The following is a 22,337-nucleotide window of genomic DNA, read 5'->3' on the forward strand; positions in this document are numbered from 1 at the left end:
CAGTGGTTAACGCTTCTGACTTTGAACATCGAATTCGCAGGTTCGATCCCTGCTGAAGTCTAGAAAAAAGAAGTCTGATGAGGAGATGTGGTGATCTCCGAAATAGTGCTATAACTTCTACCGCTTAGACTTTGTTGCTTTTTCAATTTTTCCTAATAAACAACCGTGGTACAAAGCTCAATAAAAATATTAAAAATAAAATGTTAACAAACCACAATAACATTGACAAATATATTTAAGTAGTTTCTTTCCCGTACGCAATGCGAGATCCCGCGTGTGCCCAAAATAGCCCAGAAATCAGTCCTGTACTCAACAAAATGGGTAATAGAGAGCGAAAATTCGAGCGTATTCGATCGTAAGTGTATTCTTCTTCCTGCCCGAAACAGCCCGGAATTTTTCTCCGAGTAAAAATGGATAAAGTGTCAAAGTGCATATCAGCTGTGTTTACATGTTGCCTGCATTTACTTGGTGCTTTTAAGGAAAAGTGAATGGCCTGTTGATGTATTTTCAATCTATGTACTTAAAATCAAATTTGTGAAACCAAAATTCAATTTCCAAGTGTTTGCATTTAATACCATGTTCTGACCGACAACCAAAACATTTTTCCTTCATTTTCTTTTCATTTACAACCTTTAACTTTCATTCTTATTTTGCTTTGGCCAGGCAATTAACAATAAATCCGAAATAGCGTATTAAAGATGATAAAATATGACTTCGACTTCGATAAATAATCGAAAAAAACTAGTGAAGACACCGATTGGAATGAGTGGAAAGTGAGTTTTCAAGTAGGTTTCAGCGAAAACTGGTTTTCGTTTAACAGATTTTATATGGACGAAAACACAAGTTTCAGGTCGAAAACCAGTTTTAGCAACGAAAGCATGTTTCCGATGTCGGTCAGAACATGGTATAAGTGACAAAAACAACAACAACGTGAATCAGCTGTTTCTCGACTTGTGGGCACGAAATGTGGGTTTTTGCGTTTCCGTACTTCTGAACTTTGTTCCATTTTTGAAAGAAAATGTTTCTCTTATTCTCTAATTACCAAATCCGGTCCGGATTGTTAGGGAAAGAACCTAGTGTTGATATTATCAGTGAACTGTAATTTTTGATTTTCTTTCCTCAACCTTTAAGACATTGTGATTTAAATAATATCAACAAAAATTTCTGTGAAAAACCGAAACCGGAACGAAACCGAAACCCAAACCGAAATAAATTTTGAAGAACGAAACCAAAACCGAAACCGAAACCCAAACCGGAACGTTATTTTGAATCGGTTTCATTCCTTGTACTAAACAACTACACAGCAACGGGTAGGACTACATCCGCCCACAACATATCGCCCATAGAAATGGTAGACGATGGTGTCGTTATAATTAACAATCGCTACGCGGAAATACAACAAGAAGACAAATCAATGATCACCGTCAATGGCACATACCTAATTACATTCAAAAGCAAAGTGACCATTAACGACAGTAGTTACATCAACCACAAGAATGAGTACCAACTGACTCCGGAGGCTCCCATGGCACAAGATATTAAGTTTACCGAGCACATTGCAACGCTGTTGTTACCATATCTAGACGAAGTCAACATACGGAATTTAAGACATATCGCAACACTAAGGTACAAAATTAATATAAACCCAATCATAATGTTTAGTTCCCTTAGTGGATTGATTATCTCAGCGGTCATAGCGCTGACTATATTTTGCTGGAGGAAGAATCGGCAGAAACGCATTATTATAAATTTGATAGAGAATAATATTACCAAGGCCCCAGGACAGAACGATGGCGCGCCCGCGGACGGCCGATTTTAGAAGGGGGAGAGTTAACACCAGCGAGAGGTTGATACCCTTCCATAAAGTGCTGACACCCCGCTGATCAACACGCGCATCCGCTTGCCATTTCGTCACAACAAAATCAACAGTAAGCAATTGACTTCTCAGCGAATTGACTTCTCAACAAATTGGCTCTTGATCAACGAAAAGTTACTTCCACTGAAAAGGTGCTGACGCTCGCTAGTCTGCACGCATCCGCTTTGTCAGTTCGGTGCAGCGCAAACAGTAGCATAACGACCAACACGAGCCATTTCCCACCAAAAGCGCTGACACCCCATTACGGCTTCAGTTTGGCAACGGGCAACAACAACAATCAACGGACAGCTATTAGTTAGAATTAATATTTTAATAATAAGTTGTGCCCTGGTATTTGGCCTTTTTATGTGCGCCCTTGTAGTGAACGGCTGGCCTACATAGTAGGGAAATAAATAATAAATTAAAATCGAGTGTCTCGTGTTTTACTTACATACATACATATGTAGATTTTGATATTATATTTTCCAATATTTCATCTCTATGTATATAAAACTTAGCTGCATACGTATGACCGCCCATAACTCGAGAACGCATTGTCCGATTTAAGAAGACTTTTTTTAGTTGTGTCTGTCTTTGCCCAAGGAAAAATGTTACGCAGAGAAAGCCCCGATAGGTGGCGCTAGAATCCAGTTATTACTAAAATCGTATTTATAGTCCGATCTCGGTCATATTCTATATATCTCTGCGAAAAATTTATCAGCTAGGGAGCGCTGGAGTCGAGTTCCCTGAACTAACTAATATATATTTTGAAAGCCGTAAGTTTCTTTACGTGAATTGTGGGTGAAAATGTTGGACCAAAATGTTTCAATAAAAAAATTAATTTTGGGTGGGACGAAATTCTGCGGGTCTGCTAGTATACAATAAATATGTACATATATATGACACGAACATTTACCACAATCGTCCACCTGGTACGGTGACCAAGAAAGAATGACTGAATAATAAATGAAAAATTATCCGTTATTCGGTATTACTTGTATCATCAATTCGTCATTCAAAATTACTTGAATGAAGAATTCAAATTTCTTCTTCATCCGAAATTATGAATAAAAATTTAATCGTTATTTGAAATTTCTTAATGTTGAATGGAAATTTATTCGTCGTTCTAAATTAGTTAAATAAAGAATAAAAATATATTTTTCAGTCGAAATTACTTGAATAATGAATAAAAATCTATTCGTCCATTCAAAACTAGAACAATTATGAATAACATATTATTTTTTATTTGAATAATAACACAAGGGAACAGTGATTTGGTTGCATCAAATGTTAAAGCTGTTTTAATAGACTTTTTTATGCTGATTATGAATCCGTAAGTATAAAGTCTCCATCAGCTCTAGATTTGGAGAAAAACGAGGTCAAGGTGTCAAAATATCGCGTTTTTTGCAATATTTTAGAAGGTCTAGCAAAAAAGCAAAAGGTGATTGAACCTCACTCCACTTAGGCTTAAAATAAAGCTACAGCTCTCGGCTACCATCCCTGAAAATACCATCGCGGCACCTTGGCGTGATGGTCACTTATCGTCATTTATTGAACAATTGCAAAATACTGGTGTATTGTGCTATGGTAAGAAAAAAAATTGTGCCAAAATGAGTTTTTTCTGTTCAATAAATGACTATAAGTGACCTTAGGGTCATGGTATTTTCAGGAACTGTAGTCGAAAGTTCAAGCCTTAATTTAAGCCTTAGTATAGGGCTCTATCACCTTTTGTTTAATTTCGGTGGGTACTCAAACTTCGCACAAAATCAAGTTTTGCTGTTCAATAAATGACTATAAGTGACCATCAAGTCAAGGTGCAGGGATGGTATTTTCAGGGATAGTAGTCGAGACTTCTACCTTTAATTTAAGCCTGATATCACCTTTTGTTTCTCTGCTAGAGCTTCTAATATATTGCAGAAAACGCGATTTTTTGACACTTTTACCTTGTTTTTCTCCAAATCTAGAGCTGATGGAGACTTTATACTTAGGGATTCGTAATCAGCATAAAAAGTCTATCAAAAACAGCTTTAACATTTGATGCAAAAAAATTGTTCCCCATTTTTATTCCCTTGTGTAATTTTAAAAACCCCCATCCCCGACTTGTGTAAATAAAATGAAATTTGAACTGAGTTGAGTGTTCTTTTGGTAGTTGGTAAAGAATGAAACGAAACTATTTTCTTATTGCCAAGTATACAACAAACCTTTCCAATGACTGGTAAGTCAATGCTACCCCAAGTGTCTGCAGCCCAATGTACTAGACCAGATCCAAAATCGGCAGTTATAATACCACACAATGCCGATACACATGCCACACTCAGTCTTTCAAAATGTATATGCTTCAGGATCAATAAGAGGTCTATTATCATAAGCGCAATACATGTATAAACGCAAATTATCTCCTGAAAGCGTTTACCTACAGAAAGAGAGCAAAGAAGAAAAATATATTTAAACATTTTGGAAATTACTACACGATAAATGAGGATGTGTTATTTTATTTAGTACCTGGCCCATACAAATTTGCAAGCTCTTGAGCACCCTTGTGTTGCGGCCCCCAACGTGGGGACTTATCTTCTGTGGTGAATGACTGTTCAAGCGCAGAATTGCCATTTGGATCCTCCTCAAGCATTGAATTCTCCATAATTTCTCGATCACTTTTTAATCGCATCTACAAAACAGTAAAATATAAAGCTTTCAGCAATTTTTCTTATTATTGCTTTAAAAGAGAAATAAAAAACTTAAATATGATCAAAGGTCTACAGATGCAATCAAACAGCATTAAGTTCGGTTGATGGGAAATCGTTGAAGATTTTATCAATTCGATTTCTAATATACAATCTAACAACAACGCTAAAGCTGCTGATAATAAAATTGTAACAAGGTCCAAGGCCAAGGCCAATGAACCTAGCATTGCTCGCAAAACTACTAATTCGTCAGCCACAAACAAATCTAAAGACTCTCTAAAGGTGTTCTTACACGATATGTATTTGCATGTGTACATGCCATTTTTACATATGGAAATGCCAACACATCGTGTAAAGGCAAATTTGATTTGTTTCTGTACAAAGCAGAATGTACGTACATACATACGAAATAGAAATGTTTCTATTTTCATCTGATACACAGACAGACTCATCTGGGTTTAGTTTATTTCATTTTCAAAGAAGGTATTTTTAAATAGTTAAATAAAGACTTAGTCTGTTCCAATAGCAGTCCGGCTTACAGGATTTAGTCAGAGCTTACAGGAAGTCGTTCCTATTGACATAAAACCTGTAAGTGGGAACACTTTTGAGAGAGTAACTGAGCAACTGTTCCTAGTCAGAAGTTACAGGATTTAGTCCGGAGTTTTTTTTCCTGTAAGTTCATGAAAACTGTCAAACGATCAGCTGATTTGCATGTGAAAACAAAAACAGAAAGCGGTGAAAGCAAAAAACCTTGTATTTGTAAAAAAAAAATTAAGTAAACAACGAAATATTTGAATATGTATAGATTTTAATAATCAGTTAGTCATATTTCAGCCAAATCAGTGTTGTACCAATGACATGTAAACAAACCAACTGACGGTTTTTCAGGAAATAGTGCTTTTTGCGTTCCCGTGCCCTTCTGCATCTGTTCTCCTTTTACTCTCACTTGAGAGAGTAAAATTGTAGTTTGACAGTTCCACAGGTTTTAGTCCGAAGTTCAAAGGAACAGACTAACTGTGAATTTGACAGAGATACGCAATTACATATGTATTGAACAAGTAACATTTACAGATGCAAATACATATCGTGAAGGAACGCCTTAAGTAACTCTCCCTGTCAACAGAGATCGACCATTCTGATCACCGACACTGCAATTGTTGCTGATGCAGCTGCGGTGGCTTCTGATCAGTGTTACCACTATTGGTTTTTTCCGACCAAATTTGGTCGCTTCTTTTTCATTTGGTAGGTTGTTAGGCAACAAAAATGATAGAATAAAAGATTGCGCCGATTTCAGCAGAATTCGTGAGAGTAATTTTGGTGTGACGTCACCGTAGAGTTGACAACTGAGAGCGGCAAATAAATAAAAAATATTTCATATCATACGTCAACAAAACCGATACCGATTCGAAAATTGTCGCTAACTGGGTACAGAATCTGTCGCTAACTGGTTACAGAATCTGCCTACAAAAATGATATTGTCCGATTCAGCTGGAACAAAAATGCTTCAAACAAGTAAGTGTATTATGGCCTCGAACCGACATATATACATCTTTCATTCGAACCTTAAATGTTTCGGTACCGAGTATCGAGAGTATTGGATACTTAAAAGTATTGACTCAGCACATCACTACCGCTGTCATCTCGACTGTGACGTCAGCAAAACAGCTGATTCTGTCAAATTCACGGCGCCACCTTCTGTATTCTCTCCACCGTGGATCAAATCGTTGCTACGTTCATGTGCATGTTTTCGCCCTTTTTTCGGGATTTTATGACTAAAAAGGGCGAATGGGATTTTCTGTCGGAAAACGGGATTTTTTGCATACCATACCAAGCAAGAAAATTTAGTAAATCATAAATAAGAAAAAGCTGCTCTCTGTGGTAAATTAACGCCATTCACTGTAAATGAATTGTAATAGCAAGTTTATGACTTCTACAAAAAGTAATTGGGAAAAATAAAGTGAGTCAAGTTAGAAAAACGTGTTGTTTTTATTCAAATGTTTTGAGTTTATAGATTCTGAAAAGTATTTTGAGTGATTGTATTCTTTGATAAAGCAAAAAGTAAAATTTGCGATTGGCAAACGTTTGGGAGGTAGTCGTTGACAAAGAAGCAGTAAATAGTTCAATGGTTACTGACGTCAAAACGAAAAAGAGAAATAGATTAATATTAGGTTCTCATTGAGCCATTAACTCGAGTTTAACGTTTTGAGTTTATGAACTACTGTCGAGCGTTCACATTGGGGTGTTTAAGAAGCTCAGAGTTTAATTTGACATTTTTTTGTTTACCTTTTCTTATTCCCATTTAGTCTGTTCCCATTACTACAGGATTTAACACACACATAAGTCTAGAATACCAACCGTTTAGCCTTTTATGCGACGTATATTGTACTATAACCAGTTTTAAAACTAATTTTATATAAACGCCATTTAAAAAAATATATTTTTATTTTATTTTGTGTTTTAGTATATCCGGACTAAAAATATAAAAAAAGCATATAAATTATATACATACATGAAAGAAAAATTAATTACTTTTATTTTGACGTCGTTAATAGGTTATGTTGTTCAGAAGATATTAATATTTAAATAAATCAGAAAATTTAACTTTAACCATTGATCTCTTCTTTATATTTTACTTTCACCAGATAATTTTGGTAGGGTTGAAATCAGCACAAAAAGTTATATCTAGCCACAGTTTGTGTTTTTGCATCGCTAGATTCTTGATATTCTGGACTTCTGTGCACGGAACGACCTCGGACTATTTTTGATAAAATCCTGCAGTACGGGAACAGACTAACTGTCGGTAGGTTGGTTGTAGGTTTGGATTATCAAAGACACAAACCGAATCGGGTCAAAAAGGGGTTGCATTCGCATAAACTCCAAAAAAGTGGTGTTTAAGGAGAGTCTAACGATATTTTTTGTATGGTAAACTCCGAGTTTTAGAGTAGAGTTAAGCGTTAAACTCCAAAATGGCCCATAAACTCGAGTTAATGGCTTAATGAGAACGCTTTATAAGGAGAGTTTAACGAAATTTTTTGTATGGTAAACTCCAAGCTTAAGAGTAGAGTTAAGCGTTAAACTCCAAAACGGCCCATAAACTCGAGTTAATGGCTCAATGAGAACGCTTTATAAGCGAAAAAGCATTAAATATGCTCGTTAGTTTGCTCTGAGCTTGCAGAACTCACGAGCAGTGTTGCCAGGTCTTCGGCATGAGAAAACGTCCCTCTTGGTCTGAAAAAACGCATTTCTGCATCAAAACGAAAATAAAAAAAAATGTCACTTACGTTATTTTGGCGGTTAGGGCTAGATATAATTAAAATGTCATTTCGACAGAGTACATTTAAAATTCATTGTAAACTGGTCGTTAATATAAAAATCATTTTATACATACACTTGTGATCAGCTGATTAAGTCATCAATATTTTGATTGATTTTGGCTACTTCTCTTTCGTTTATTTAACGATTATTATTTTTCCATAAAAGCCAAGCTCATTAACTAACAAAATATAAATCCACAAAAATTGTGAAAAAATTATAAACAATCTGCAAATTTTCAGCAGATTTTCAACTTTTTATTCAGAGCTTTTAGATTTTTTTTTGAGTAGGCAGTTTGATAGCCCATTAAGTTTCAGGGCAGTAATGTGCAAGTTTAAAGGGGCTAAACAATCGCGTTGATTTTTAATAATTTTTTTTTCTTGTAGGCATTTGGTTAGGGGCTCGGTTGTCGAAAATGCTAAATTACGTTCTTCTAAGAAGGAGCATAGCAATAGGTCTATTCAATATCAAACAATTGTTACGAATTGTTGCTAGTACTTGCAAGTTTTTACTGGGAATGCATTCAATAACCAAAAATAGTGGCAAGAGGGGGCGAATTCCAGAGCGTAACAACCCGAGAAAGCTGCAAATTCTTGCAAGTAAAAATCTTACTTACTGTTCTTCTAAGAAGGAGCATAGCAAAAGGTCCATTCAATATCAAACAATTGTTACGAATTGTTGCTAGTACTTGCAAGTTTTTACTAGGAATGCATTCAATAACCCAAAATATTGGCAAGAGGGGGATCCAATTGGATACATTTTTAGACGAATTTTTGCGGGATACTTATTTTTTCCGATCAGTATAAATATGGATACCTTTTTAAATAGGCCAAAATTTTATATATTCTATAAAGATTTTTTCGTTCAAAAATCTACTTTCATTAAAGATGATAGAAAGCATTACGTTTTTTAAATGTATTAAAAATCGCTACTTAATCGCAATATAACGCAAACGTCAAGCTGTGAAGTTCTACTTATTTGTGCCTTGATTGGTCTTTGTATTTTGCAAAGTTTATTGTGCTAATTTTGAGTAAAAGTTGCTATAAAAAGTGCCTACGAGCATCTTAGTGTGATAATAACACTGGTCTACAAGGGTTTTGCGAATAAGACGGGACCTGGTGTTTCCGAACGGATTTTTCGTGCTGAACACGAATCTGGGGTCCAAAACTTCCCATCACGTCACGTTTTCGAGAAAAAAGGGGTTGAAACCCCTAAAAACAGCGTTTTTGGCCATTTTTGAAAAATTGTAGAGCTGAACCCTGACGTGCTACAAACTTTGTATATGTCAGAAATTAAAGGCTAAATCGTGCCCTTTCGAATGAGCCCTATGCCGAATTAATCGCATGCACCCTTAGATCAGGGGGTGTATTTGTGTCTAGGAGTCCAATTTTTATATCCACCATATTCGACCCGTCATCTTAAATTTTTAAAATCTAACTGCAGATTCGTAATCAGCGACTTTTAATATAGTTAAAACCTTGGCATTATTAATTTTCTATGATCGTTTAAGATTAAATTCTTTCTGTGATCAATTTTTCCTGCACCCCTAAACACAAATACACCCCCTGCTTTAAGGGTGCACGCGATCAATTCGGCATAGGGCTCATTCGAAAGGGCACGGTTTAGCCTTTAATTTCTGATATATGCAAAATTTGTACCACGTCAGGGTTCAGCTCTATAATTTTTCGAAAATGGCCAAAAACGCTGTTTTTTAGGGGTTTCAACCCCTTTTTTCTCGAAAACGTGACGTGATGGGACATTTTTGACCCCGGATTCGTGTTCAGCACGAAAAATCCGTTCAGAAACACCAGGTCCCGTCTTATTCGCAGAAAAAAAGTTGAAATTTGTAGACCAGTGTAACCGAAGCTAAGTGAAAGTTTTGTGATTTTTGTGGTTTTTATTAAATTTAATTAAATTTCACTAGCTTACATCTAATCTTGCCGAGTCATTTGTTGTTATCATTTTTGTTGTTATTCCTTTGTAGTTAACTGAGATCGTTTCTATTTTTGCACATTTCTTTTTGCTCTTTTTGTTTACTTCGTTTAGTATTTCTTGTCACAGCTGTTTGCGCTGCGTTTATTAAGTGTCACATTACAGTGATACTCAAACTGTTCGCTACATATATTTTTAAGCTAAATACATCAGCTCCTGAATTGTTGTGTGTGTTGTGTTAAACTTATTTTGCTTGTCTTTTTATTAACATAAGTGTTATTAAATCTTTCAATATGAAGTGTGATCTTGATAACTGCCAAATCAAAAGCGAATCTGAACGCTACTTATCGTGCTGGCTCTGTGATGGTATTTGCCATCTAAAATGTGCTGGTTTGACAGGAAGAATTCTGGACGCTATTAATGATGGCAAAGGTCTTCGCTGGTCTTGCTTAAAGTGCAGGTCAACCGAAGTTGATCTCTTTAAGTTGTTTAGGCAAACCAGAAATGGGTTTTCTGAGGTAGGGAGAGAGTTGTCGGTACTGACCGAAAAATTTAAACATTACGAAAATGTATTTAAATCTTTTAAATGCTTAGATACCGTACAATCTATGAAGGACATTCGTGTGTCAAAACGTAAGCGTCTTCATAGTCCGCCTAATGAAAAGACCGTTCCACGTCAGAACACTCTTCCGAATGACTTAATTAATCTTTCTTCTCCATGTCCACAGACAACGGAGTTATCTTCCTCAAAAGAAAGTATATCAAAGTCTGCTTCTAATAATAACGACCCTGCAGTATCTTCCCCGTCCCCCGTTGAAGTTGTGGCACCGCCATCCAATCTTCCAATGCTTACTCTACCCTCAACTAGTAACTCAGTTACTCAACCCCGTCCGCCGGTAATCGAGTCTGACACTAGGAGACTGGTTGTGGTTCCCCCAAAGAAGTCTATATTTGTATCTAGATTTTCGAGGGATACTTCCGAGGATGATATAAAGTTTTACATCTCGTCCAAAGTTAAAACTGTCAACTTAAGTATCAGAAAATTTAACTTTAAATATGAAAGAAATATTTCTTCATTTAAAATAGACGTAAATTTAGAAAATTTTGACATGCTGCTTAGTAGTTCTTTTTGGCCCTCCGGAGCTTTCGTTCGTGAATTTGAGTATAGGCCCAACAAAAATAATAATTTAGCAAATATTCCCCGTCAGAATACAGAACCAAAAAACTGATTACTAAATCTGCTTTAAGTATTTATTATCAAAACGTAAGAGGCATAAATACTAAATTAACGAATTTATATCTTAATGGCCTTGAATGCAATTATAATATAATTTCTTTGACTGAAACTTGGCTCAAACCTCACACTTTTAATACAGAGATTCTTTCAAATAATTATCATATCTACAGAAAAGATCGGGAGGACAGAGTCGGCGGTGGCGTACTCTTTGCCGTAGACTCTTCAATACCATCTGAAGAAGTTAGTCTTCCACACATCGAATCTGCAGAATTCAAATGCATTCGTGTTCAGGTTGGAAGGGGGTTTACTTACTTAGCTCTATGCTATATTCCTCCCCGATCTGACTTATCAGTGTATTCACAACATGTATCTTTACTGAAATCAATAAATTCATTGATTAAACCCTCTGATTCATTGATTGTGTTGGGTGACTTTAATTTACCAAATGTATCATGGAACATCATTGACAATGATATTGTACCTTTCTCGTCTAGCGCGTGCAACAACGTATTTTTAGAGGAGATGGCTGAACTCTGCCTGAATCAAGTTAATGTACTTCGCAATAAGTTTGGCAAAGTATTAGATCTTGTTTATGTTGATGATGCATCTAAGTCGGCCGTAAATAAATGTGACCCACTAGTTTTGCCCGAAGATGTCTACCACCCTGCTATTGAGATATCTTACGAAATTATAAACGATGGTCAAAATTGCGATGTCCAAACATACGAGCCAAATATTCGCTTTGATTTTTCGCAAGCCAACTTTAAAAAACTGAATAAAGAATTGTCTAAATTGTCGTGGCCTATATACAAAGAAAAAGTTGAGCAAAGCGTTGCACATTTTAATTTTACTGTACATAGATTATTTGAAAAGTATGTGCCTAAACGCATGTGTGTTCCTGTAGAACAAACACAGTTATGGTTCACTAAAGAACTGAGAAACTTGAAAAACAGAAAGTCACGTTATTTTAGATTACACAAAAAAACCGGCTTACACTCATACTATGTAAAATACTCACTTTTGCGTCACAAGTTCTTTGAATTAAACAAAAAGTGTTATAAAGATTACTTGTGTAAAATCAAACGACGTATAATATATAACCCCAAATCATTTTATGATTTCGTAAACTCCAAGCGAAATGTACGTGGGTTTCCTTCCGCCTTGAAGTATCAAAATACCGTCTCTGGTGATAATCAAACAATTTCTAACATGTTCGCTCAGTTTTTTAAATCCAATTATTCCACTAACTCCCAAGCATACTTTGACTATCCTTTTAAACTAAGTCCAATTAACTCAATACATAACCCTATAATATCTCCCGATGATGTTTTAGTTTACCTGAAGTCCTTAAAGCAGTCTGACCTGACCAGATCCCCACTTGTTTTCTTAGAAATTGTGCTGATTATCTCTATGAGCCGTTAACAGCCTTATTTAATTTGTCTCTTAAAGAGGGCGTTTTTCCAACTGTATGGAAGGAATCGTTCATAACCCCCTTACATAAAAGCGGTAGCAGGTCTTCAGTGGAGAACTACCGGGGCATAGCTAAGCTTTCTGCAATTCCTAAATTATTTGAAGCAATTATAACAAATCGGTTGACGCATTCTATCACTTCAAGCATTTCATACAGTCAACATGGATTTTGCAAGGGCAAATCAACTTCTACAAATTTACTTGAATTAACATCCTATATCTCAAAAGCATTTAGTGAGAGCAAAACTGTTGATGTTATATATACTGATTTTAGTAAAGCATTTGACAAAGTGTGCCACTCGTTGCTCATCTATAAACTTGATCTTCTTGGTCTTCCACCTAATTTTCTACGTTGGATCTCTTCATACCTCGATGATAGATCACAAAGGGTATTGTTTAAAAATACTATCTCTGACGTCATTGATGTTACTTCAGGAGTCCCTCAGGGTAGCCACCTAGGCCCGATTCTGTTCTTGCTTTTTATAAACGATATTTCTACAGATATAAAATTCTCCAAAATTTTAATGTATGCAGATGATGTAAAACTTTATAAATCGTACGTTTCAATTGAAGAAAGGTCTTTGCTACAATCAGACTTAAACAGCATGGCTTACTGGTGTAAAGTAAATCTTATGCCTCTAAATCTTAAGAAACGTAAAGTAATGTGCTTCTCGCGAAAAGCTGTTCTGCCAGTTTCTTATATAATAGGTAACCATAACCTGGAACAGGTATACAATTTTGTGGACCTTGGTATCACAATGGATCCTAAGCTTAATTTTAATCTTCACATTAATGTGACAGTCAACAAGGCTAAAGGTGTACTTGCATTTGTGAAACGATGGTCAAAAGAATTTAGTGACCCGTATATCACTAAAACCCTGTTTACAACATTAGTTAGGCCGATTCTGGAATACGGCTCGGTGGTTTGGAATCCAAGGTATCAAATTTACTCAGACAAGATAGAATCAATTCAAAAACAATTCCTACTTTTTGCTTTAAGAAATTTCCGATGGGATTCTCAATATAGTCTTCCACCTTATACGAGTCGCTTAAAACTTATTAACCTTCCTACACTTGCCAGTCGCAGGGAAATGCTTGGTATAATTTTTATGGTTAAATTACTGACAGGCTCAATTTCAAGTCCGTCTCTTCTGGCTGATGTAAGCTTTAATGTTCCGTCACGCGTATCAAGACACTTTTGTCCCATATTTCTGAAAGCTTGTAAAACCAATTTTGAATTGCACGACCCACTCCGTTGTTTATGCCAGGATTTTAACTCTCATTCCAGCACGTTTGATATATCAGATCCGCTTTTCAGCATTAAGAAAGCGATACTCTCCTCTCTCAATAAGTGAATTATTGACATAAATACATAAAATCGGCTGATGAATTTAGTTCTGTAGATGAACAATTTTAGATCTCGACACTTAACAAACTCCTGCCTATCGTGACTCGGCACAAAAATTTAAAATATTGGTTCCGTACGTCATGCGGACTGCGCCCCTCGTGCGGATGGGCGGGAATGGAGGGTAAAAACCGTTGGGATTGTTATTATTATTATTAAGCGTGAAATCAGAGCATTTTAATTTTTGTGAACGAAGTAATGAACATATGAAGAGATCTCACCAAAATAGGTATTAGCGCAATTGTTTTAATTCGCTTAAAAGGATGCTGTAAGCAAGATCTTAATATACATATATATAAAATAAATTATATTCTTTCTGTAGTAATCTCTTTCATACCACATATTTTCATTTGTTAATTCAAAAAGAAAGAAGATTTTAATGTAGTTTAAAATACCCTTAAAAAAAACAAAATTTGATTTACTTAAGGAAATTTGTGTGAATTTTACTGAAAAGGCTTTAAATACACTCTAAAAAAATTTTGTTTATTTGCGCATATTAAGAGCGGTAACCATATTCCTCTTATAATGTGTACAAATTTGCACGTAGTGTAATAAAATTAAATATTGCCTGTTTACTTTTACATATAAAATTTGTCGCAAAGATCAAAATTACACATAAAATGTTGTAAATATAGTAATGTTTATTATTAGTAGGAAATGTATTTTTACTTAGAAAATTTTTGCAATTTTAAGCATTCTATATATGTGTATTTATGAGTATATTTTAAAGACCTATATTTATACTGATTCTTGTTGAAAAATATATACTTTTCAGTAGTAGTTTTACATGCTTTTTTAGAGTGTACTTGCTATTTATTATACTTACTTTGCAAAATACTTGTGCACAAAAAAATTTACATTATAAATTTAAATTACAAATGTTTGATTTTATGAAAAATAAAAATATATATACATGTCTTCCAATTCCTTAGGATGGGTTAAATGATGTCTTTCTTGAAAATTTTTGGTTTTCTTACAAATTATGACATGTATACGTAAACAAAGAAAATTGGATACAATTGGATACATTTTTGGCTTGGTCAGCAGTGTTGCCAACTTTTGAGGCGTTTTACCAAACTAAAAGCACCAAATTTTTTTTAATCAAAGGATGTTTTTTCATAACAGTTTGTATTTAACAAAAGCAAAAAATTAACAATATTTACAAGAATACATACATAAATCAATACACAAAACGTTTTCGCTCATAACGATCGAATAGCCTCTACACATGCTATGATGACTCATGCTTACGACGTAATACCGAAATACTTTTGAAACTACTATCACCCCTATTCTGCAACTCTTTCGGAATTTGCTACGAATCGTAGAAATAGTATGCTGCAATCCGAATCGTATTTTCGAACTTTCGAAATTCGTAACAATGCACAGTGGCCAATTTTTGGAAAACCCTGGCCAAAAGTCCAAGTGCATTCGTATGCATAACCATCTTCGTTTCGTTATAGACAACAAGTCGATTCTCTTAAGGCATTTAGTGTTACAGAAGATCGAAGTGGCTGTTGCTAGCAATTCGCTCTAAATTTTCGTAAATTAGAGTTTTCGTCGTTGTTAAAATCGTGGTATTATCTTTAAAAAAAATAACAGTTTTCAAGCATCCGCTCATGGACGTTGTAATCTAGAGTATGTAAAACATGTTTTTTCATTGTCACCCCATCTAAAAACTGACGTAAGACATAGATATTCACGGATTGATTTTTTTTGTTTACTCATTATGATGGATTAGGAAAATAGTTACGAGAGTGGTCGAGTTGGTCTAATTTTCTTTTACATATATATTGAAGTTTTTCCCATCCACCTTCAGTTTTTATACGCGATTCTTAATTTGTTTATGTTTAAAAGATTTAAATTATGTAAAAAAATATTTCTGTCAAGATTTTGATGTTTTAAAGACTGGATGTTTTTAGAATTTAAATGATGTCAGAAAGTACTACTATATTAGAGTGCTCATCCATGAGCCTCTCATTATTGAATGGGCACCCCTGCCCATTGGGTAACTTTCCGAGAAAACCCAAGAGTCAAGGAATAAGGGAATTAAAAAATACCGGCTGCTTGTACCCTCGGCCCCTGTAATTTCAAGTTTACGTTTAAACCCACCAAAACAAAATCATAAACTGTCGTCAGATGCCATTAAATTATTATCAACTATTGTAAATGCGGATGCGGAATTGCCATCAGTAAATATAGATACGAGCTTGGATACTTCAGATGACTGCGAGTCTGGCGGTGTATAAAATTGTTATCTTAAAAATATATTCCTGTACCAACAAATATGTATGTCTTGTTTATTGATTCATTCAAAATCCCGCAGTTCCCGTGTAAATTTGAACATCAAGATTTTTAGAAACAAACATTAAGACCTCGTTAGTGTTTGTCCGAGCTTCTCTTCCAATTTGTGGCGTGCGCCTTGATGTTGGCGCACAAAGGGGAGGGACCAACAGTTTTACGCCGAATCCGAACGGGGATTTTATTTTTATGAGAAGCTGTTCTTCGTGGCTGAATACACTCGGGGGTTTGCCATTGCCTGCCAAAGGGCGACTTTATTACAAAAAAACTTGTTTGTTTCTTATTTTTTGATGTTGGTCGGAAACTGGGCTTGAACCCAGGCCCTGCGGAATGATAGCGCTAACCGCTACATCACATTATATAACAAAAAAGCCGAAAACATGACCTTTTTTACTTAACTACCTTAGTTTTGCTAAACATCTGATTATTTTAAGCGTACACAGCAGCCATTATGGATCCGCCATTTTGAATTTCGAAATTATGTGGTAAAATTTAAAACCAGCAACCAAAATAAAGACGAATACACAAGGTTTGATTACAACCACGCTTCGACTTTTGGCCAGCTTTTTCGAAAAATTGGCCACTGTGCAATGGCATGCCTAAACACGAACAAGTAAGCTTTTGTACGAAAGCAATTCTGTGTCGGGGGCGAGATAAAAGATGTAAATCGATGTGTGTTTGCAGGAAATATTAGTGTTGTACATTTAAACAGATAAATTTGCCTTTCGCACATACGTATATTTTTATCCACTGCTTTATATAAGCAAGCAAAAAAGAACCTTTGATGCCTCTTATCGAGAAACTTGGATCCGGTTTAGTTATTTGTACAATGATTTTCGGTTGTTGTGTCCAAACGCATAACCCGAATCCAAAATCTTACATACACGTGACACTAAAGGATTCAACTTTTATTTAAAGTAAATTTTCAAATTTCCGACCACTAGCTTATTTATAAATTCGGCACTTTTGTAAATTTCGATGTGGGTTCTGCGCAAAAATACTGTGGCGTAGCCGGAGTGATATGCACAATAAATGTTGTATAGCTATGCGGAAGCCCCTCTTCTCCGGCAACACAGAAAGGCGAATTCTACTTAGTAAGGGTTATAATCCCTAAGCGCGGCCGAAGGCGGAATCAAGCGCAATAGGTAGTGGACCTAACAAAGTGCGTGTTTTGAATGGCTTGGAAGAAGCTGTTGTTGCATTAACTGGGTTGGGAACCAGTTCTTCAGGCTTGCCGTTCAACAATTCAACCAGAAGCTGACATAGATGCGCCCATAGCTACTATGCCCGACAGCTCCGCATATCTTTGTGAAATCATTCCCATAACGCGCCCTTATTACGCTGCTATAATTGCAAATGCAATGGAATCCATAGTTTCCACCAAAATATGTAAAATCAAAAAAATCTTCTATAAATAAGCGTTTCATTAGTGTTTTTTTAATTCCTTTCCACTTTGTTTTCCTTCATTCAGCTATCTTCGAAAAACAACTGACAGCTGGCAATGCTGCACATGTTTTCGCAAGGGTTGCAGCAAGTGGATTTTTCGTTTTTCGTAGCGTAGCTACGAATTACGAATTACGAAAATTCGGGTTCTAGAATAAGGGGGTATAACTCGAGAAAGAAAAATCGAATGGCAGCACACGAAAATAATGCTGTAGAAAAGAGCAAACAATTTTATATTTTCATTATATAACCTCAAATATCGCAAAAACCCGTGTTTTTGGCAATCTGGGGGTAGGATATCTAAATTTCTAGTACTAGAGAAATTGTGCGGCCAGATTTGGATTTAGCACCAAGAAACGATGTGTTTTACCCAGGTGGTAAAATAATCAAAATTTGTACAAAAAATTAGGAAAGAAAAAAAGGAATACTTAACTTACCTGCGTATTAGCATTTTCAATGCGCCTAGAATTCAACGAGGTGGGTTTGCAACTTCAGCTTTTTATCAACCATGGTTGTATTTTAGTGCATTTAAATTTGTATATTCTTTTAAATTAATTTTCAAAAAGCACTAAATCTAGTGCTTAAAGCACCAAGTTGGCAACTATGTTGGTCAGTGATACATTTTCTTGAGACGGCGCGGCAACACTGAACGAGAGCCTCATTAGCTCTGCCGTTGCGAGCGAGGCACTCATTTGCAGCAGCAGACGAGCGAGGCAAAAGAGGCAAGCAGATTAGACAGGCAAACGGGTTGTTTGGTCAGCAGAAATGTATGGGCTAAAAATTTCATTAACTAAGAATTTCGAGTAAAGGATTGTACGCACACATGCAGATATGTATATACATACATATGTACACATATGTATGTATTTATTTATGTATATATTCGCATGCACAGAAGAATAGATGCGTGCTATTTTGACCAGTTTTATCCACCAGGTAGGCACATATGTGCATACATATCTATGTAGGTATAATTTTTTAATGTCTAATAATTTCTTATAACGGTAGAGAGCCTCTGCATATGGCTGACTATTTTACCGAAAAAGATATACGGACACTGGTAAATAGATATCTAAGAGACACATTTTCAAGCGAATGGAACAGTTTTAACCATTACTATAAAGGCCATAACCCCTCTGGCGAGAAACCTACTTACAATACAAGCTCCTCCTCTAGGAAAATATCGATATTCGTGCGTCTCAGAATTGGGCACACACTCGAAACCCACGTTCACCTCTTGAATGGCGCTTCCCGTCCAAATTGCTTGCACTGTGGATCTTCTGATTTCAACGTTATTCACCTCCTCGACCACTGCCCAAATCTACAACAAATTAGAACTTCGATATTTGATAACAACAAACCATCTGATTATCTTGCACAAACAGTAGACCGTCATATTGAACAAATTGCAAAATTTGTGACACTAGCTAAAATTAATGTATAACCATCCAAACTTTAAAAAGAAAAACACAAAACTTATGTAGATTTAAGACCCTGCACTTAATATGTGCTTCAGTTACAATATTCATTTGTAAATACTGTTAGTTCTCTGAATTATTATTATTAATATTCCCTTTTTAACTTTATCTCCATCTTTACTCACAATTAATATAAATGAATTTTCCTTTTTTTTACTTAAGCCGAAGGCCCTGGTAGCCAGTGCTTTAGTTTGTAAGTGGAATAATTATTTATAATTGTTTCTCTTTTAAATAAATAAATAAAAAATAAAAAAAATTTCTTATAAAATTTCAACTAGGTCTCTTTTATGCAGAGACTGAAAATAAAAGTTATTTTACAATTTTTGACATCAAAAAGGCATAGTAAAAAAATTATGCTATAACTTTTTCAAAGTTACCATTAGACTCATCTCATATTGTAGATTGTGATTCCTACATGACTTTTATCATTTTGGGCAAATAATACCGATTATATCTGCTTTTTATTTTTTTAAGGCAAAAAAAAAAAATTAAAATTTGCCTTTTATTTTTTTGAGCAGAAAATAATCGGTAATTGTTGCATTTTATTTTTTCAGGCAAAAATAAAAGTCAAAGTTACAAATCAAGTATTCCAGAGCTATGTATACTCGAATTTAATAGTTTTAAAGCTCCTATCTGGATTCTAATAACTCCCTAATACACAAATATCAGGGTTAGATCAAATCTAAATATGCATGTACTATGTATAAATACAATATATGAAGGCATCTTTTGTTAACGGCATCAGATCTGCACAGATCATTCAATTTTCAAAACTGAGGTTCCAAATTAAAGGGCTTGGCCTCTAAATGTACAGCAAGGTATGACTTTTTTGGAAAGGGTTGCCCCTTTTTTTAAATTATAAAACCTGCACCGTTCGTTGTATTCGAAAAAAATAGGTTTCAAATGAGAGTGCTGGGCCTTTAGATGTGCAAGAAGGTTTCATTATTTTGAATAGGGTTGCCACCTGCTTAAAAAATCATAAGACTTACACCGTTCGCGCAATTAAAACAAAATGATATAATTAGTGATGGCACGATTAATCGAATAACCGACTATAATCGGTTATTTTCATTCGGTTAACGATTTAATTGTATTGAAATTTTCCTTTCGATTAATCGAGCCATTAACCGATTAATTTTTCAAAATAATCGAAAATAAACCATCAAAAATTTACTAATTTACCCACACAATAATGCATAAATCAAAATAAGTTGGGATGTTTTTCACATTCTCGTATTCTGCAAATTTTTTAAACGATATTTTTGCGAAAAAAATTAAAACAACCCAGGTATACACATATTTTCATTTTATTTTCCGAATCCGGTGTTGCGCATTTTCTTCTTTTTTATATGGAAGAAAATAAGCAACGCCATTACCAAACAGAAAAATTCCAAAAAATCAGCGGTAAGTGCCAGATACTTCAGTCTTGGAATTTTTCATAAAAAATTGAATGGGCTACAAACCTGCATACTGAAAATCTTTCTATGAAATCTAATTAAAAAGCTGTAATTTTTTGTGAATTTTTTTAATATTGCACAAAGTTTGATATATACCTTGATTATACCAACACATAAAGCGCCTTGACCCAGTTCGATGTGATTCAAAACGGAAGCATACACCAATTTTCAATACGCTCAGAAATTCAAAAGTGTATTGCCTCGAATTTGTTTTCAAATCGCTTTATTATTTCTCACATCGGTTAGAAAACAGGTATAAACAAATAACTCATTTGACGCGAAGTGAAAAGGCTGGTTTTCTTTATACGGCCCGTTTTAAATCTGAATTATTATTATAACAAATTTGAATTCTTGTCTGCTTCCATTTCGGTCCACCGCGCAAATTAATTCTTTAAGAAATACCGAATAAAAATAACAATTTTGTTTACTTTTGAATACGGTTTCAGCAAGTGCTCGATAACGACACAGGTATAAATGTTTGAAAGAAATATGTGTTGAGTCAAATGAGCCTTTTGTTAATGCGGTTCTTGCGTAGGTATAAACAAGGTAATAGTTATATTTATACGTTTTTTTGCTACATAAGCTATATTTAAAAAAATAACTAAAATTAAATAACAAAAAAATATTGTCGTGTGCTATAATTTTGACCCGGGGTGTAAGTCAGTTTTTATAACTTATAAATGGTCTTTATTAATTTTCGATTTTAATCAAAATGACCGATTAATCGGTTAACTTCTTACGATTAATTGCAATTATTATTCGAATGCTTTCGATTAATCAATTAACCGATTACTCGATTATTATTTTTTTTTGCCATCACTAGATATAAGATGCCATATAAACGGGCTTGGTCTATAGATCTGCAAGAAACCTCTATTTTTTTTAAAAAGGGTTGCCACCTGTTACACTTTTTTTCGTGCAGAGCATCAGATTTACACCGTTCTCTCGAGTTTCAAAATGAGGTGCCAAATTAGAGGTGTTCACCTATAGACGTGATTTGGTTTTTTAAAGGGGCGCCGCCTAATTACAAATGCATTGTTTAAAATATGATAGTAAAATATCACAATATGGGTATGAGATTAAATTAATATGTTGGTGTTTTTAATAGAGTTGCTACTTATTATGATGTATTAAGGGCATTCGATATTGCTATCAATCGCAAGCTGGTTAAGAGTTGTTAACTAGATGACAACTATCGAAAATTCGCATACATTTATACAAAGACTATTTAACTAGCTGCCGTTCGATACCAATATCGACTGTCCTTAATATTTTACTTACCGTTCATAGCTATATATTTTTTAATAGGTGGCAACTCTTAAAAGCACGAACATATTAATTTAGTATAAAAACCCTTACGCTTTGTGCCCATATTGCGATATTTTACTGAGTGTCATATTTTAAGCAATAGATTTATAATTAAATCCAAAGCACATCTCTAGGTGAATACCTTTCACTTGGCACCTCATTTTAAAATCGAGAGAACGGTGTAAATCTGGTGCTCTGCACAAAAAACAATGATTTTAACAGCTGCCAACCCTTAAAAAAAATAATACGTTCTTCCTTGTACGGTGTAAGTTTTGTGATTTTTTAATCGGGAGGCAACCCTATTCAAAAAAAATTTAACTTTCTTGCACTTCTAGATGCCCTGCACTTTCATTTTACACCTAATTTTTTTTAATACAACGAGCGGTGCAGGTTTTACAATTTTAAAAAAGGTGGCAATCGTTTTCAAAAATCGCATACCTTGTTGTATATTTAGAGGC

General features: G+C 34.9%; 1 protein-coding gene across 2 annotated transcripts in view; it reads right to left on the reverse strand.

Moving 5' to 3' along the window:
• LOC118735243 (plasmanylethanolamine desaturase-like) overlaps positions 1–22,337 on the reverse strand; it is a 271,476-nt gene that overhangs the window by 56,113 nt on the left and 193,026 nt on the right. For both annotated transcript variants that reach the window (XM_036464896.1, XM_036464897.1), the window contains 2 exons: positions 4,358–4,520; positions 4,057–4,268 (listed from right to left, as the gene is read on the reverse strand). In XM_036464896.1, coding sequence (XP_036320789.1) covers positions 4,057–4,268; positions 4,358–4,520 — 375 coding nt within the window. The remainder of the gene's footprint in view (positions 1–4,056; positions 4,269–4,357; positions 4,521–22,337) is intronic.

This window comes from Rhagoletis pomonella, unplaced genomic scaffold (genome assembly GCF_013731165.1).
Source record: "Rhagoletis pomonella isolate Grant_MI unplaced genomic scaffold, Rhpom_1.0 Rhpom_scaffold_00003, whole genome shotgun sequence".
Classification (NCBI taxonomy): Eukaryota; Metazoa; Arthropoda; class Insecta; order Diptera; family Tephritidae; genus Rhagoletis; species Rhagoletis pomonella.